Below are 18,471 nucleotides of genomic sequence, written 5' to 3' on the forward strand. Positions count from 1 at the left end.
ATGGTTAACTCCACATGGACCACATGTCTCTCCCAGGGCAGGGAAGCATGGCATCATGATGGACAGAACCCCAAGGAGAAGAGGAGGGAAGCTACAAAGATAAATGTTGTAAGGCTGCTAAACAATTCAAGGTCTGAAATTCTAAGTCCCTTTTTTCCCCTCCTGGGCATGATGGAAATAAAACCATAGTTTGCCAGGTTGCCTTCTAAGGTGACTTTGGTTGTACAGTACATTCTTATTCATTACAGAGATATTTACTGGGTCTATTATTAGCCAGTCACTGTGTCAGGCATTTTATAGACATTTGCTTATGATAAGTAGACATTTAAAATGAGGGTACAGAGGCTTTGAGAAGTTACTTAGAATAATAAACACTAGAGTCAAGGATGCAAACCGAGTCCATTTGCCTCCAAAATCCTCTGCTTTCAGCACTGAGAGTTCAGGGGCTCTTTTGAGTTTCTTTACTGTGGGCATCAGAAGTTGGTGGATGAAAGCTCAAAGATCTACATATTAGGCAGGGTCAACTTAGTTAAACAGAAGGCAACTATCTATAGGAAGTGACTTATCAGATGCCCTGAAAGAGTTTACTAGTTGCCTGAAACTCCTTCATTAGAGGTTACTTTGTGCTAAGTCAATATGGAAGCTTAATTTATTAGTTTACTACAAATACTTCCCAAGATCACTTGGAATAATTCAGTCTTGTTAAATGCATATGTCCCAGGAAGGGGTAACATGCGAGGCTTTCTTCTGTTTACTGAGACCTTTATGTACATCAGATTCCCCACCTTTTTTCACATGGCCCCCAAGAAAGAAGATACAGGGACAGGTAGCATCACATTGTTTGACAGGGCATCTAGGCAGAGCTCACAACAGCCAAGGACTGCACTAGGGGCTGGGAAAAATTCTACAACCTTTGTACTCCCAATGAAAATTACTCAGCATTTGATCATAGAAACAGCAACAAAAAATTCAGTTACCATATAGCCTATGAATGAACAAGGGGAACCAGGCATAGTAACTATTAGCATTTGCTCTAATGTTCCAATACTTAATTTTGGAAACATAAACCTCTTGGGTATACATTACTTAATAAAGGAAAAATCTAATTTTTAGTGACTAGGGTTAAATGTTTGATATTGCACATTACTGTTGCTACCACAATGTTACCCACAGAAACCTTAGGCACAATGTCGTCTCAGGTTACACGGAGCACCACTGGCTTTGCTGTGCTTCACTGCTTCAGAAAGGAGGTAGCAGATAATGGGCTGCCTGGCGTCCCAGCCTCCTACCAGCTCTTGACCCCACAGCACCCCTGGAGGACCGTAACTGAGAAGTCCCTCAAACTACTAGTTTTCAGCCACTTCCCCTCTTAAATGGGACAGATGGGAAGCATTTTTTTCTAACAGTTTCACTTTATAAGCAGTTTTCCAAATGGCCCTGGCAGAGTACCTAGCACACAGTAAGCATTCAATAAATTAAAAAGAAGAGAATGAGGATGAGGTGGAGAGAAAGACCAGGAGGAAGAAGAACTGCATCTATAATATTTATTTCCTAGACTCTTAGCTCTAAGGGACAATGAAGAAACTTTCAAGATCATGGTAGTTCAACCCCCACTTCTTAAATATGAGGAACTGAGGCCCAGAGATATTAGCAACTTGCCCAGTGTCAGACTGGATGTTAGGAGCAGAGCTGGGCTTATCACCCAAGTCTCCTTTCTCCTAGTCCTGTACTCTTTCTATAGTAAAAGCTGCATGCCAAGGGGTGGGCCATCTGTATTCAACAGGCAGCAAGAGACTGGAGTCATGCTGTTTCCCCTGCAGAAACACATTTCTAAGGAAGGAAAATGAATGTTGTTGTCCACTGATGTGGGGTTCCCTATCACACATGTCCTGGGGCCCATGCTGCAGTGTCTAAGGGAGAACCTGCTGGGATCTGATGCTATGAAGAGAGGTATACGACCTGGGTCCTGCTTGAAATCTATGAGATGAAACAGAGCACATGTATGAAACATAACACTAAAGTCAGTGTATCTAAGTGCAAGTGAGAAGAGCACAGTATATGGCTGTAGGATTTATAGGAAGCCTTCTGGAAAACTGGAAAATCTAAATGCTTCTCTGAGTATAACTGAACAATAACCACCAGTTCAAAAAATGAAAGCATTCATCAGGCATGAAGTTAACAAACTGCTTACCTCAATTTATATATTAATGTTATATCATCAAATTCCAAATCATCAGAAACAAACCACCTTGAGATTTGACTCATATTTTTAAAATACTACAAACGGTCCATTTAACTCATCCCACACAAAAAGACTATAATGAACCTCCTAGAGTAATGAAAATAAAAACAAAAATAAACAAATAGGATCTAAATAAACTTAAAAGTTTTGCACAGCAAACCATAAACAAAACAAAAAGACAACCTTCAGAATGGGAGAAAATATTTGCAAATGAAGCAACCGATAAGGGATTAATCTCCAAAATATACAAAGAGCTCATGCAGCTCAGTATCAAAAACACAAATAACCCAATCAAAAATGGGTGCAAAATCTAAACAAGACATTTCTCCAAAGAAGACATACAGATGGCCAAGAAGCACATGAAAAGATGCTCAACATCACTAATTATTAGAGAAATTCAAATCAAAACTACAATGAGGTATCACCTCACACCAGTTAGAATGGGCATCATCAGAAAATCTACAAACAACAAATGCTGGAGAGGGTGTGGAGAAAAGGGAACCCTCTTGCACTGTTGGTGGGAAAGTAAATTGGTACAGCTACTATGGAGAACAGTATGGAGGTTCCTTAAAAAACTAAAAGTAGAACTACCATATGACCCAGTAATCCCACTACTGGGCATATACCCAGAGAAAACCATAACTCAAAAAGATACATGCACCCCAATGTTCACTGCAGCACTACTTACAATAGCTAAGACATGGAAGCAACCTACATGTCCATCAACAGAGGAATGGATAAAGAAGATGTGGTACATATATATAATGGAATATTACTCGGCCATAAAAAAGAACGACATAATGCCATTTGCAGCTACACAGATAGACCTAGAGATTGTCATACTGAGTGAAATAAGTCAGACTGACAAATATCATATGATATCACTTCTATGTGGAATCTTTAAAGAAAAGGATACAACTGAACTTATTTACAAAACAGAAGTAGAGTCATGGATGTAGAAAACAAACTTATGGTTACAGGAGGGGTAGGGGGGATAAATCGGGAGATTGAGATTGTCATATACGCACCACTATATATAAAATAGATAATGAATAAGAATCTGCTGAATAGCACAGGGAACTCTACTTAATACTCTGTAATGGCTTACATGGAAAAAAGTCAAAAAAAAGAAAAAAGAGTGGGTATATGTATATGCATAACTGATTCACTTTGCTGTACATCTGAAACTAACACAACATTTTAAATCAACTATACTCCAATAAAAAATTTTTTAAATAAAAAAAAAAAGACTATATTGAAACATATTTCATATATAAAAGTAAAATGTCTGTGTATTGTTTAAACACATACTTATAAAATTAAGATATGTTTCTTGTTAAAATACATACTAATACTCTTTCATTTTCAGCATCACAGAAGATCAGGGCTAGAAAGTAACTGAGTTGTCAGTGCATCCATTCCTTAGCTGTCCCATTCTCCCCTATGACACATCCCTTTGACAAACTACCATGGGAGGAGGCTTGGTTCATCTCTGGACATTCACCTGTTTCATTCTACATAAAACAAATGTACTTCAAAATGGGAAAATCTGGGGCTTCCCTGGTGGCGCAGTGGTTGGGGGTCCACCTGCCGATGCAGGGGACACGGGTTCGTGCCCCGGTCCGGGAAGATCCCACATGCCGCGGAGCGGCTGGGCCCGTGAGCCATGGCCGCTGAGCCTGCGCGTCCGGAGCCTGTGCTCCGCAACGGGAGAGGCCATAACAGTGAGAGGCCCGCATACCACAAAAAAAAAAAAAAAAAAAAAAGAAAATTTGCACTAGGAAAGGAGCAAGTAAAATGTCTTCTAAATTAGTTATAGGGATATCTCTTTAGTGATTAAGTTTCCTTTTCAGGTTTATTTAGTGAGTCTGATAAACTGCAGGGGCCAGTAAGCCTGTGCAACAACATTCTTACTCATGAACATTCCCTTCAGGAAGCTCACTATGAGACATGCGGTAATTCAAAGGACACGAGCGCTATAGAAGAATTCAGCAAAAACTATATTGGAGACTATCTACAACATTTGTTAATCCTACAATATCTACGGGAATATTTCAGGTTAAATATGGTCCTGTGTAGCAATAGAAAGTACTTAATCTACCAAGAAATATGCATTTATTGTCAGTCTATTCTACCTTTTGTGGCCAAAAAGTATACAGTTTGAGAAAATGTTCAACTGCTGGGATTTAAACAAAAAGGGTCTAGCTGCTTTGTGCTGCATTAACTGAGAAATAAACCATGACGAGTTCTACTGTATTTGACTATTCACCCCATTACCAAGATTTCTGGCTGTGCATACAGTTAACTTCCCACACAAACATAGCCCTTACACAACTAGTTGATTTTTTAAAAATCACTTTGTTTGCTCTTAATAGATTAAAATGGTAGCACTAATAAATCAGTGAAACGAGAATACTTTCTATCTACCACCACCACCAAGGACAAAAGCAGGATAAAACAACAGCAGGAGGGGAGAGGGACCACTTGACTCTTACCACTTGGCCAGCTGGGTACCTCCTTTCTGTATCTCTGCAGGGCTACAGAGGATGGGCTTCCCAACTCACCTGTGTTTTGAGAATGACAACCATAAATTTCAACTTTCACCAAAAACTTGTTTAATTCTCCACTTGAGCTGCTCTCAGAAGATACATTCTACGGCCATCACCCTTTACAGCAGAATCAGAAGGGTGTGGGCATAAGCACTTTTGCGCTCTGCGGCTAGGAGGTCCTCACTGAGCATGTGGCCCAGAGCAGGCTAACAAGGCTACGAGGTGGGGTCACGAAGATGCATAAGACCCAGAAGGTTACTGTACAATCCACTAGCAAGATCGGGCCCTCCCAAATGTCTACTATGGGTTCTTTTACATGCAATCAACACAGCTTATGAACTGGATATTTACAGTCAGTGCTAATTTACATGTTTCTTGAAGCATGCTGGCTAAGGAATTCTCTGCCTTTTTTTCCAAGTTCCCTTTGTAAGTACTGGTAGGCATGTATTACCAGCAGCACAGCAGTGCCTGGCGGAGAACCTTCTCTTTAGACCATCCTGTAGCAGAGAAATTAAACACAGCACCAGAAAACAGCTGATGTGGTATGTGAACAGAGCGTGGAGCAGATTAGGAGAAAAACAGTGAAGTAACGACAAAATCAAAGACATGAAAGAATAATGAGGAGAGAACGGGGAAGATGTGGGGCCAGTAGGGGTGAAGAAGAGGAAACGGGGCACAAATGCATTGATTCTAACCATAATTTGCACTTGCAGATTTGAACTTTGCTTCAGACACAGTGTCTTATCTTCATTTTCTTTTTAAAATTTTGTAACTTGAGAAGGTAAACCCCCAAGAGCACTTCCTGTCGATCAATACTGAGAAGGGCTGTATGTAAAACAGAAGACTTTGCACTCCAAGGATCCCAGATGAGAAAGACAGAAAAGAGCAAATTCCTCATTGAGGTGAAACTTGATTTCTTCAGTTACAGACAGGGGACAAAGAGAAAGAGAACACAAGGAAAGCAGGAACTCCAAGAAAACCTGGAGCAGTGGAATAGGAAGTGGAAAAAGGTAAGGAAAGAATCCACTCTCCCTACATCTGTCCAGACCAAGGTTTTTCAGATCGAGATCTTCCTCAAGGAATCAATCAACCAAAACCCTCAGAAACTACAAATGGATCATTCTGACAAATATCTGAAAAGTTTCACGCTGCCAAATGAATACCAATGCTCATTGTTAGAAAATGAACAATTCTGTTGTGAAGTCACCTCAGGTTTTAAGCACAGGACCATCGCCTACTGTACAGTATCATTTTCACAAGTAAAATTTAGAGCACAGCTATGGGCTCTTGTTAATAAGCAAACGCTCCAAAGCCTCCCAACATTTATTCCACAGCATTCTCAGAAGATTTCTTGTAAAAAAAAAAAAAAACCTGGCTTATTTTCCCAAGTGAATATGTATAAGATATGTATTAATTATTTTTAAACCTGTCCCTGGCTAGTTTCCTGAGGAATGAGCAGCAGGAAATACAAGCCAGATGTGTATCTTTGAGTATCTGAATCAGATATCAAGAGATTCTGTTGACCTATTTAAATTTATTTAAATAAAGCACTGATGTGACATAAATGTGGCTGCAAATTTTCATTAGTATGTCTGTAAACATTTTACTGAAAAAGAAGTAAAAATTCAGTATTTGGGGGCAACTGCCCTTAAGGCAAATTCTATTCAGCAAACTAACTGCAATGCCAGTACTGTTTTTAACAAAGTTGAAATGTAAGTGCACACACATAAGCCAGTGAGTAAGAAATTTCAGTGCAACGTCATCAATTTAAGTTCTGTTTTCAGCCATAAGCAGATGTGGAACCTGCCTGATATTAGTTTAAAAATATTCAGTGAAGTTTTTGCAGAAATTAAAGTGGCATCACTTGTTTGGAGGGATCTTACAGTTACACCCGAATTCCCTCCATGGAGAACAAAGCAGAGGACACATGAAAATATCTGCAAATGTATATATATGTCATTTTCGAGCCAGCTTTACTTCTCTATATGTTATTATTGAGCATTGCTCTGAAAACATCCCAATTTCAGATAAGAAAAATGAAGTCTGGCATGTACAATTTATCAAATTGTATGCAGTGATATAAAGAAACTCAAAACTAAATTCTGACTCTAGATAGTGTGATAAAAACGAGCTGTAAAATACCAACAGAAGAAAATGAAAAATGACTTCGGTATTCTGTATCTTTAACATAGCTCTATTCATTGAGTTGCTGTACTTCGACAGTTAATTATTAACTACACATCTACCAATCCTTTCAGTAAATGCACAAGAAAAATCACAGCTCATTAGTCTGCTATGTTTCCCATAAGAAAAAAACAAAACTATCCCTAGAAGACAGCCACATAAAATAGCCAGCCACTTAGGATGTGGCACAGAACAAATCACACTTACTGATTTTTTCCTCATCTCTTGAGAAAGGAAAGCAGCAGAGCTGGCCCATGGCACTAGCGCGCTCTCTCTCCTTCCTGGTGTTCTCCCAGGGCTCCCCAAAGAGCGACTGCGGTTTATCCCACGGTCCGCGGAGCAGCACAGGAGCACGACGAGTGGCTGCACAGGATACCCGGCCAGCCGGCAGGCAGGCAGGCAGGGAGGCAGGCAGAGGAGGGGGCACTCGCCGCCGGGAGCAAAAAGGCTCCGCCTCCCCGGGCTCCAGACCCACGCAACTGCTCTGGGACTGGCTCTCGGGGAAAGAGGTGGCCCTCCGCTCGCCTAATTCTCGCAAAACTGGGAGCTCTCTCGCCCTGAGGTGAGTGCCACGTGCGCTGCGTGGCTCTGCGGATGTGTCTTTAAGAAAGGTAATCGAGAACAAACCACAACCGGTCCTTTCTCCTGCAGACAAATGCGGTAATTGCACAGGGAAATTCAAAGGGGGAAAAAACCCCAGATTTTCTGTCTGCATTTAAAGAGGAAGAGCTTTCTTTCATCCCCAGGAGATTTTTCTTTCTTTGTTTTAGGAATAGGGAACCTGACTTTGCAGAACACAGAAAACACAACTTGAATGAAGTACCACGAACTTCAAGCTGCAATAAGGGTAGAAATGCGGGGGCGGTGGGGGGGTGGGGTGGGGTGTAGGGGGGTAAAAGAACATCAGTTGTCATCTGCACTTTACATCTTATCTTTTAAAGTTAAATACCTGCTTTCTGAAACACTGCTTTCTTCCTCTATTAAAGCATTAAACCAATACTATGAATTTTAAAATTAGAGCATCAAGTATGTCAGTAGCCCAGAAAATGCCCCATATCTAGAAGCATCGCTGAGAAAAAGATCAGCGATAATAGCATCTTTCTTAATGAAAACACAAGGTGGTTAGGCAGATTCAGGGACAACAAAGCAACTGATTTCCAGACATGATGATATATTTTGAACTTCATAAGATTTCATGAAATCGTTCCAAATCTGTTATCTTATCTAGGGAAGAGCCTTATTTTATGACACCATGAGAAGGAAAGACTGCTCATAGCGTCAGGGTTACCACCCAAATTCTTAACTTTACTCCTCGGCTTCCCAGCTAAGCACTCACACCCATTCACCAGGCACTGAAAGGAGAGGGCAGTGGATGATAATGAAAACTGCCCGCAATTCTGGGGGCAGTGTGTCTACCTCCCTATTCATCTGAACAAAAAGAGTGTGCAGCCTGGAAGAATAAAACCTGTCAATTTTTAAAATCCTAAGCATTACTTTTTGTGTTAAAGAAAGAAATATTTGCAGTGAACACTCTTCATTGAGGAAAATGAGCAACTCCTGGCAACCCCCGATCCCGGCATTGGTGTAGTGATAGAACCTTTAGAAATAAAAAGCCAGAGGTTTGAATCTCAGATATAACCCTAGCCCTAACCCTAATACCTGACAGCAGGTAATAACAGTTCTGAAACACTGACCTCTTTGTCTGAGTTTTGATTTCTTCATCTGTAAATCTGGTAAGTTCAATATAAAGTGTTTTTTTGGTTTGTTTTTTTGCGGTAGGTGGGCCTCTCACTGTTGTGGCCTCTCCCGTTGCGGAGCACAGGCTCCAGACGCGCAGGCTCAGCGGCCATGGCTCACGGGCCCAGCCGCTCCGCGGCATGTGGGATCCTCCTGGACCGGGGCACGAACCCGTGTCCCCTGCATCGGCAGGCGGACTTTCAACCACTGCGCCACCAGGGAAGCCCCAATATAAAGTTTTAATTTGTTGTTGCAAAGTAGGTAGTGTTTGGGAGGAGGGAAAGGAGAAGAGAACAGACTGTGGAAGCAGTGTATCTACATGCACCTCAGTCTTTCCAGCACCAGCTAGCAATCTCACCTCCTCCTCTACAAATTTCTGGCCCCCCCTAGCTGCCATCTTGAGTTACTGCTTATCCATGGAAACTCCAAACAAGAAGACCCCTCACTCCAGTGCAGCATCCAGGGGATAACATTCTGTGATGAACCCTACCAACTTCACTTTATTAATTAGACCCTGTTGGCACTACTACTGAAAACATACAATTAAGAATGAAAGATATAAATTGTATCATTAGCTAAGTAACAGTGTGTATCTCAGGATATCCTGCGATCCAAGGTGGGGTGGGCAGGTGGCGTGGCTATGTTAGAGGCTTTTTTTTTTCATAAGCGTTAAAAGTGAATTAACCATGATAAAAGATTAGAAAACAACTGAGAAATTGAAGACAGGAGTTTTAAAACTGCTTTTAATTGTGCAAATAATTAGCACACCGTTTAACCTCAAAGAGGGGATGGAGTCTGAGTTCAAGGTCACTAAGGTTTTTCTCAGTTCTGAAAGGCTGTAATTTCACCCTGTAGGTTTATGACTACTCCTAGCTCAGGATTTCCAAGAATGGTTTTCACACTGCATAGTTTTGGATTTTTTTCAATAAAGATGATTCCTTCAACATACAATTAAATGTGATTTTCCTTCTACAGATTTCATAAGTTTTCATATACACAAATTTTCAACTCAAAAATAACTAAGAAATTCATGTGTCTGTATGTTTTCATTTAGGAAACAAGCTATATATATGGAATTCTGGTGAAAAAAATAGATCCGTTTCCCTGCCATTCCATGCGCCCTCCCCCCGCAAATCTGAGTAGCTATCATTCAGAAGGACCTAGAAAGTAGCCATCTTTTACCCAATTATTTAGAAATACAACAGTATGTCAGTATGTAACTAACTTGAATAGTTTAGATGTAAGCCCCTCCTCACCCATCCCTATCTCACAAAACAATCAAGTGGTAAGTTAAAATTAAAAATAATCGCTAACATTTCCTGGACACCTACTATATACCAGGCACTTGCTAAGGGCTTTACATTTAATCATTCATTTAATCCCTACCACGGCTCTGAGGCAGGTACAATTACTATCCCCACTGCACAGGCGAAAAACTTAACCTCAGGAAAGTAACTTGGCCAAAATCTCTCAGAGAACTGGAACAATAATGGGATTTGAATTCAATCTGTCTGGCTGCATAAGCCCTGAGCATCTCATTGCTGAGTTCCTTATTATTAAACACAATTTGTGTGTGGTATCAGGTATATACTTTATGAAACCTCTTCCAATTTCAGAATAATGTTCAGAAAAATAGTTATGTAATCAAGCTCTATGGTAATATGTTGTAAATGCCTTGGTTTCTCATGTTTTGTCACCAGATCCTTTTATTAATGGTGCTAGAGTATTTAAAATCCTATTTTAAAACAAAGACCTAAAGACAGGTCCTTTATTGGAGCCGGAGCCTGGCCCTGCTGCCTGCTATGCCTTGGGGAAATGACTCAAGGGAGAACACGGGCACCAGAACAACCCTGGGAAGCATTCACCTTCCACGAAAAGGAGCAACTTGGACCATTCACAAGTAATCCTAGAAAATATTAGTAGGGTTTTATTAGGGGGTTAACAGACTCCTTTCAGTAATATATAGAGATCTACCATAACTAGAAGATTAGAAAAAGAAGTAAGGTTAACATCAATGAGAAAAAATATCTGATATCATGTTCATAAATTTAAAACCATAACCTTTTCATGTTTTCTTTTCTCACAGGCCTTGCTACAAAAAAATCATGGTTAAAACAGTTGCCCATATCTGCTATAGCTGTTTGAATTTTTATCAGAATGGTTGAAATGGCAGGAATAAAACTAAAAAGTATGAGGGGGCAGCAGCTGCCTCTTCTTCATGTACTCTGAAATATCAGCTCTGATTACTATCTCCAATGGGAAAATATAATTCTTAACTATGACCAAAGACTCTATTCTCTTTGTCACTGTTTGGCTTTATTTTCTATCTATAACTGAAAACATGTATATTTGGATTTCTGGCCAACCTTGCTATAAAAGTCTGACTCTAAGGGAAAAAATCTCACTGTAATATTCTGACTCTGTAAAACTGTACAGATTACCAATTCTTCTGAGATCTCCCATTCATTAAGAAAGGAAATCTGAGTTTGACAACTTACAGAAGCAAATGAGAAAGAAAAGAAAAAGTAAATGTTCCTGTATTCAAAAGAGTGGAGAGAAAGAGGACATCAAATCATGAAGTGTAAAAAGAGGAGGAAAACGCTTTATCCCTCCAAATTCTGGAACCAAGCCTTAGGAGACATGCCTTTAAGCACAGAAGGCACACTTCAGGAAGATTTCCTTATAAAGCAGGTAGCACTCTTAACAGAAACTGTTACACCAAGAAATGTCACAGTTTCAGTGAAAAGTTACATAACTTCAAGAAATGCTTGGCGCTTCCCTGGTGGCTCAGTGGTTAAGAATCCGCCTGCCAATGCAGGGGACACAGGTTCAAGCCCTGGTCTGGGAAGATCCCACATGCCGCGGAGCAACTAAGCCCGTGAGCCACAACTACTGAGCCTGTACTCTAGAGCCCGCAAGCCACAACTACTGAGCCCACGTGCCACAACTACTGAAGCCAGCATGCCTAGAGCCTGTGCTCCGCAACAAGAGAAGCCACCGCAATGAGAAGCCCGCACACCACAATGAAGAGTAGCCCCTGCTCGCCGCAACTAGAGAAAAGCCCACACGTAGCAACGAAGACCCAACGCAGCCAAAAATAAATAAATAAATAAAATAAATTAAAAAAAAAAAATGCTTGACAATTTATGGAAACACAACTCATGAAAACTGGGATGTTCTGGAATATATCCCAATTTTTTTATGTTGACATCAGAGTACCAAAAACCAAGCAGTTACTCTGGGCTTGAAGAAGTTTAGATGGACTTAATATTGTATTCTGTTTCTCTATGTTCCTGTAAAACTAAATTTTAATTCTCAATAATCAATCCACAGTAAGCATATACCTACCACATAGATGCTACTCCATTCTGACTCATGCTACATCTACGTAGCCATTTTGTACCCAAAGGGCAAGGTTCTGAAACTACATCATTAAATATTGATATTTGAAAGCTGTTCTTATGAGTGTCTGTCTGCAAAGGAAAGAGACTGAAAAATTATAACTGAAAAACTTTAAGGATAATCTGTAAATCTCACCAGTAAAGTCCTTTTTAATTACCAGCTAAAAGAATCTTGACCAACCAGAAATTTGGGAGCCAAGGTTTTTTAACATTATTCCTACTTTAGTCATATTTTCAACAAAGACTTTTTAACTTCTCTCTGCAGTGCTTTAGCCGTTTTTCTCAAAAACTGAAAGTTATAGTTATCTGTATTTGAAACTGCCATATGCTGTACAATTTCAGTATGTAATTGGAAAGACAATGTGTTTTTTCCTATATATGAAACACAAGGAGAAAAACATAATATACCATGTGCACTTAGGAAAGGAGAGGAAACAAGCAGATAACCAGAGGTACAAAGGAAGTCCTTCCTTACCAATCCATAATGACCTTCCCAATCTCCACTGACACATGCCAGCTTAGTGCCAAGCTTCAAATGCCTCCACCCTGCTTATTATTCAGTCAGTTCTTTTCTATGTATGTGGCCAAACCTTAAACAATGTATGTAATTGAAGCCCTCTCCTTAATGGTGAGAAATCAATTAGGGCAGAGAATCTATTTCCCTGCTCAGAGAACAGACAGCAGCAGGGCTGGGAGAAGGGCTGAGAAGTTACAGTGTGTACCTGGACACCTTGAATTTGTATTATACCATTTTATCAATTCAATTTGATTCCAGGTGCTATTTATTACACACTGAGTATGTGCTAATGTGATAAGCACGTCGGCTCTTGGGGTGAAGTTAACTCTTGAGTCGAGGGGTGCTGCCAGAGGAGGTGAGAGAGAAAGTCTGGGTCAAAGGAAGGTGGGGGGCCCACATTTGCAGGCACGCGTGAAAGGAGCAGAAGGAAGCCCAGCATTTGCATTGTGGTAAATCCCATTTGACAGTTTTAGGAAGGCAGTGTAGTACCGGAGGACAAAGGCCGGTGACAGTCATCTACCCTGGACAGATACTGTTCAGGCCTGCTTTTTTACGGTCTGTCCTTCTTTGCAGGCATTAACAATGAATTCACAAAAACTGACATGAGTTACCTACTCATGGACAAGTGAAATGTTTGCATGTTAAAACCTACTTAAAAAAAGAGAGAAAGAAAAGCAGAGAATACACTTAATCTGCTGGCCAGTATTCGTATTATCCGCTATGGCTGCTTTCTTATTCAAGTGTCTTTAATCCTTTAATGCCCTGAACCTTTCAGAGAGAAAGAAACATCCTTCATAGGAAGAAAACATGTATTTCAAAAAGCCAAAAAGGACCCAATAAGTAGATTCTATTTGTAGTTTAACAATGTAAACAACACAAAATTTGGTTCTACAGTTCCCAACTTATTGGGGGGTTTTCACAGGTCCTAATTCTTTATGTAGAATATCCTCAATACGTGTAGTTCTGAAAGTGGTTCACTGTTTGTCTTGGGCAAGACAACAGTCACATTTCCTGCTATGTAAAGCATTTGAAGACTTCAAATAAAAGGTGCTTTAATAACTCAGTATATAATTATTGAAGTTTTTTTCCTCTAATAACATTTAAAGTGATACAGAAGAATGAAAGTGAATCCCCAAGATAATGAAAAGAAAATTCTCTTATACTAGATGAAATGCAGTTAAATCAAGATTGGTTTCAGCAGGTCTCAGGATCTGTCTATGATCCACCATGGTCTAGGCTGACACTCTTCTGATACACTATGTCAGTATTCATTCTGTTTACGGATTCATCTAACAAGTTTTAGTAACTACCAGAACTGTGCTTAAAAACCCAAAACACTGAGTCTCTTTTCTGTTAATACATTTTGCAATTTACATTCAAAATGTGTATCTGTTAGGATGCATTCAGCTGCAAGTAACAAAAAACTCCTGATTCAAGAGGTTACGAATTTTTCAAAATGTCATTACCTCCTATGACATTTGGGTTGGTTATTTCTGTGGCTTAAGATCATCAAGATTCACCTACTAGTCTCCCATACTCAGCACACGGGCTTGAAGTCACCTAGTGTCCCCGTCGTTAAGATGCTGCTAAGTCCAGGGATCGCATGTATACTCAACAATTTCCAGCTAAAAAATGACGTTCTCTTCCCAATAAATTATGCATCATCAAGAAAACTGTTCTCTGAGGTCCCAAGCAGACTTCCCCTCACTTATCAGAACTGGGTCACGTGCCACTTCCTAAACTAATCACTGGCAAGAAGAATGGAACCAATCAGGGCAAAAGTGGAGCCCACGTGCCCTAAAGCCCACCGCCTCACAGGGAAGGGACAGCTCTGCCAATCAGCAATCAGGGCGGGAAAAGAATGGACTCAGAAGAGGCAAAACTCAGACGAGTTTTATATTTAACTTTTAATAAAAATGTGGTATCTACTGTTTGGTCAATTCAACTTAGAAAAGTTCTTGAAAAGGTCTATAAATAATTTTGTATAGCAAAAAACGATAAAAGCCCTAAAAAGTGAATTGATAAAGGGTGGCACAGTAATTTTTATTTTTATTTTTTTTGAGGTACGCGGGCCTCTCACTGTTGTGGCCTCTCCCGTTGCAGAGCACAGGCTCCAGACGTGCACGCTCAGCGGCCATGGCTCACGGGCCCAGCCGCTCCATGGCATGTGGCATCTTCCCGGACCGGGGCACGAACCCATGTCCCCTGCATCGGCAGGTGGACTCTCAACCACTGCACCACGAGGGAAGCCCAGATTTTTTAAAAAATCTATCATATATAGATAAATGTATGCCACACTTATCAACTAAATTCTTGCTAAAAATGCATAGTTGGAGCAAAACTGTGAACTCCCTTTCTCTAAACCATATTAGGCCAAGATTGACTTCTTAAGTAAAAGCTTCTGCTTTGATCAGAGCTGTTAGCAATGAAAATATATTTAGCAGCTATGGTTCCCTGGTAGGAAAAATAAAACATGATAATCAAATGTAGTTTCCTGTACTCACAGCCAGAACCAAAACAGAATATTCCCCTGAATACCCTAGTCAATAGAAGATCAAATAGAGCCACAATTCATGAATAGGCAAAATGTTGTTCTTCCTGTTAGCTACAGTTAGTGCTTTAGGTATTTTATACAAAACATAGGTAACGCTTTATTGTGTTTTTCCCATAGCTCCCCAAAAAAGTCAGTTTTCCATCTTCACCACTGTATTTTTATACATAAATTATATATAAATATGTGTATGCAATATAAAATATTACATAAATACATAAAAGGCACTTGATAGATATATTATATTTGTGTATATGTGCATTTTTATTTTTGAAATGCACCAATTAATCCATGCCGATTTAAGGACAGCATTAGGAATGAGGCAAATTTATAAAAATCTGACTGGGTGTTCTGATGTTAGGAAAGTAAGAATACTGTTGCAATAAGTATTCTAGTATAACTAGTAGTGCCATTAATCTTAATAACTAACACTTTTATAACTTTATATGTCAGGCACTGTGTTAAGTACTTTTAAAACATTAAGAAGCATTAATTAGTTTGGTGAAAAAACACGTTCAGAGGCAATTAGGCAATGTGATGGGCCAGTTAGCCATAACTTTTGGCAACTTAGGTAGGCTCTCCTAAGACTAATTCCCTATATCTTAATGGCTTCTTTTGACTGCAGAATCTGCCCTCCATTTCATTCATTTATTTTTCTTTTTATTTGGAATTCAATATTTTCTTTCACATTTTCTAAAATACACTTAAAATCAGAGGCTGTACACATAAATCATAAAATAACACAAATTATCATTGCATCATTCTAGCAGTGATGCTTAATTTGTCACATAGTTAAATTTACCACATAGCACTACCCCTTTAATAGGTAAGGTTCTCAAGGCATCTAATATAAATCATAAGGTTTGAAACCAGGCCAATGGATGGCTGGATTTTCAAAATAGCCTGAGCCACAGGTGTCACTCTGTGTTAGCATCAGATTAATAGCTGATATACCAGTTAAAATACAGTGAGCCATCATTACGGTTAATTTGCTCAGTTACTTACCCTGCAACTTTCTCTAACTCAAGCAGATGGAAAGAAACAAGCTGAGAGTTCCAACTATCAGTTGCTTTTCAATTTTATTAGGGGCATAAATAATGAAACTTCACTTTCTTTTTAGAAGACAGGTTTCATCAAGGAAACATTGTAAGAAGAGGACAATTAGATTACAAAAAGGAACAAGACTGGCATTTGAAATATAATATTTTACCACGTCAAAGGTTCCACTTTTCAAGAACACTATGCTTTCTAGGTAGGATGATGTAAGTCCCATTTAAAGCAGGATACTCTTGGTTTTCTTCTTTTAACCCAGCGTAGTACACTTACAAGTATCCATCTGGGTAATAAATTCCATGGCCATTCAATTTGTGTGTCATAGAGTAAATAATTAAATACCTTGCACTCAGCTCTTATTAAATTACTTGATAATTAAGTTTTCAAGTAAAAAAAAAAAATGTACAGTTCCCTTAGGTGATAAATTGTCTTTTCACTTTTCCCTCTTCTAACATGCTTGAGGTAGATTCATCTTACTCAGTCTAACTAGAGATGAAATTTTCTTAATCATCTCCCTGTCAGCCTGTGCAAAAGAAAACAAGACAAAATGTTTTGGTCCTGCCTACCACAAAAGAGGCATTCCTATATTATAGAATATAAATTTCACATAATAATGATTTTTTTAATGCATCGTTTCATATAGCTATGCTATTGTCAGTCTTGGGTATTTTTCTACTTGTCACATTCTTACCACAGAATGCTTAAATGGAAACTTAAAAGGGATAAACAAAAACATTAAGGAGAGAGGAATCAACCTAGTTTATATTTTATAGAGAGATAACTGAGTAGCCATCAAAATTAATTTGTTCAAAGAAAGAGTAGGAAATATTGATCAAAATTAAGTTTGGAATGTTGTCTGAGGATTAAATTTTTTCATAGTTTTCTTGGACACATGAACTAAATCGGGAGTTCTTAAATGTTTTGGCCTCAGGACCCCTTAACACTCTTAAAACTTATCTACAATCTCTCCCTACCAAGAGCTTTTGTTTATTTGGATTATGTTGTCAATATTTACTACATTAGAAATTAAAACAGAATTTTTAAAATTTTATTTATTCATTCCTTTCAAAATATCAATAATAAATCCACTATATAATAATGTTTTGTGAAAATACCTATATTTTTTTAATTAAAAATTTTTCTAGTGAAATGAATGGCATTATTTTTCATTCTCATAATTTTCTTTAATGTCTGGCTTAATCAGACAGTTTTATCCTCATATCTGATTCTGCATTCAATCTGTTGCAATATGTTGTTTCATTTGAAGTATAAGAAAAATCCAGCCTCACATAGAAGTATATTTAGAAGAAGGAAGAGAATAATAGCCTTTTCAGATAACTGCAGATATTCTTCTTTGATATTACATCAAAACTTGACAAGTTGTAGTTTCTTAAAGTTTAGTTGCAATGTGGAATCTTAAAAGCATAACAATGAACTTTTCATACTCTTTACAGTCAAATCTTGTGGTCTATATTGACCTTTTAATGGGCCTTTTATCCATGCATGTCTTTGTAACAACACACATCAGTCATTTTAAAAATATTGATTCACTGAGTTATGCAGATTCTCCATATTTTGACATCTATCATTATATAACATCAAAAAATTCATTAACATCACACCACCTCATTAGGTAAGTCTTTATGGATTACCAAGGGGAGCAAGTAAATGTTTGGGGGTGAAGGAAATTTTCAGTATCTTGATGATGATAACGGTTTCACAAGTGCATACATATGTTAAAAACTCATCAAGTTATACACTTCAAACAGGTACAAGTCTCGTGGATAAGTTATACCTCAATAAAGTAAAGACAGATAGTGTGATAGATAAACTGGAAAAATGGAGTTCCTTATTCTACTCTGTGTTCTCTACTTTTGTGTATAAAATTTTCCATTAAAAAAAAGTGGGGGGGCTTCCCTGGTGGCGCAGTGGATAAGAATCCACCTGCCAATGCAGGGGACACGGGTTTGAGCCCTGGTCCAGGAAGATCCCACATGCTGCGGAGCAACTAAGCCCATGTGCCACAACTACTGAGACAGCGTTCTAGAACCCACGAGCCACAACTACTGAGCCCACGTGCCACAACTACTGAGGCCCACGTGCCTAGAGCCCATGCTCCACAACAAAAGAAGCCGCCGCAATGAGAAGCCCATGCGCCACAACGAAGAGTAACCCCGCTCGCCGCAACTAGAGAAAGCCCATGCACAGCAACAAAGACCCAACACAGCCAAAAATAA

The 18,471-nt window shown here is 39.1% G+C and overlaps 1 protein-coding gene across 5 annotated transcripts in view; it reads right to left on the bottom strand.

The window, feature by feature from the left end:
• The window catches only part of AKAP7 (A-kinase anchoring protein 7), a 140,402-nt gene that overhangs the window by 34,271 nt on the left and 87,660 nt on the right, over nt 1-18,471 (bottom strand). For 2 of the 5 annotated variants that reach the window (XR_007470722.1, XM_049695678.1), the window contains exon 8: nt 4,738-4,806. The exons of 2 other annotated variants lie outside the window; for them this stretch is intronic. Coding sequence is in view for 2 of the 3 variants with exons in the window: in XM_049695678.1 (XP_049551635.1) it covers nt 4,738-4,806 (69 nt within the window). In the remaining variant the exon portion in view is untranslated. Of the gene's footprint in view, nt 1-4,737; nt 4,807-8,257; nt 8,573-18,471 lie in introns of those variants that run through there. One more of the 5 variants, XM_049695679.1, reaches the window with a different exon arrangement.

Source organism: Orcinus orca, chromosome 12, assembly GCF_937001465.1.
Source record: "Orcinus orca chromosome 12, mOrcOrc1.1, whole genome shotgun sequence".
Lineage (NCBI taxonomy): Eukaryota > Metazoa > Chordata > Mammalia > Artiodactyla > Delphinidae > Orcinus > Orcinus orca.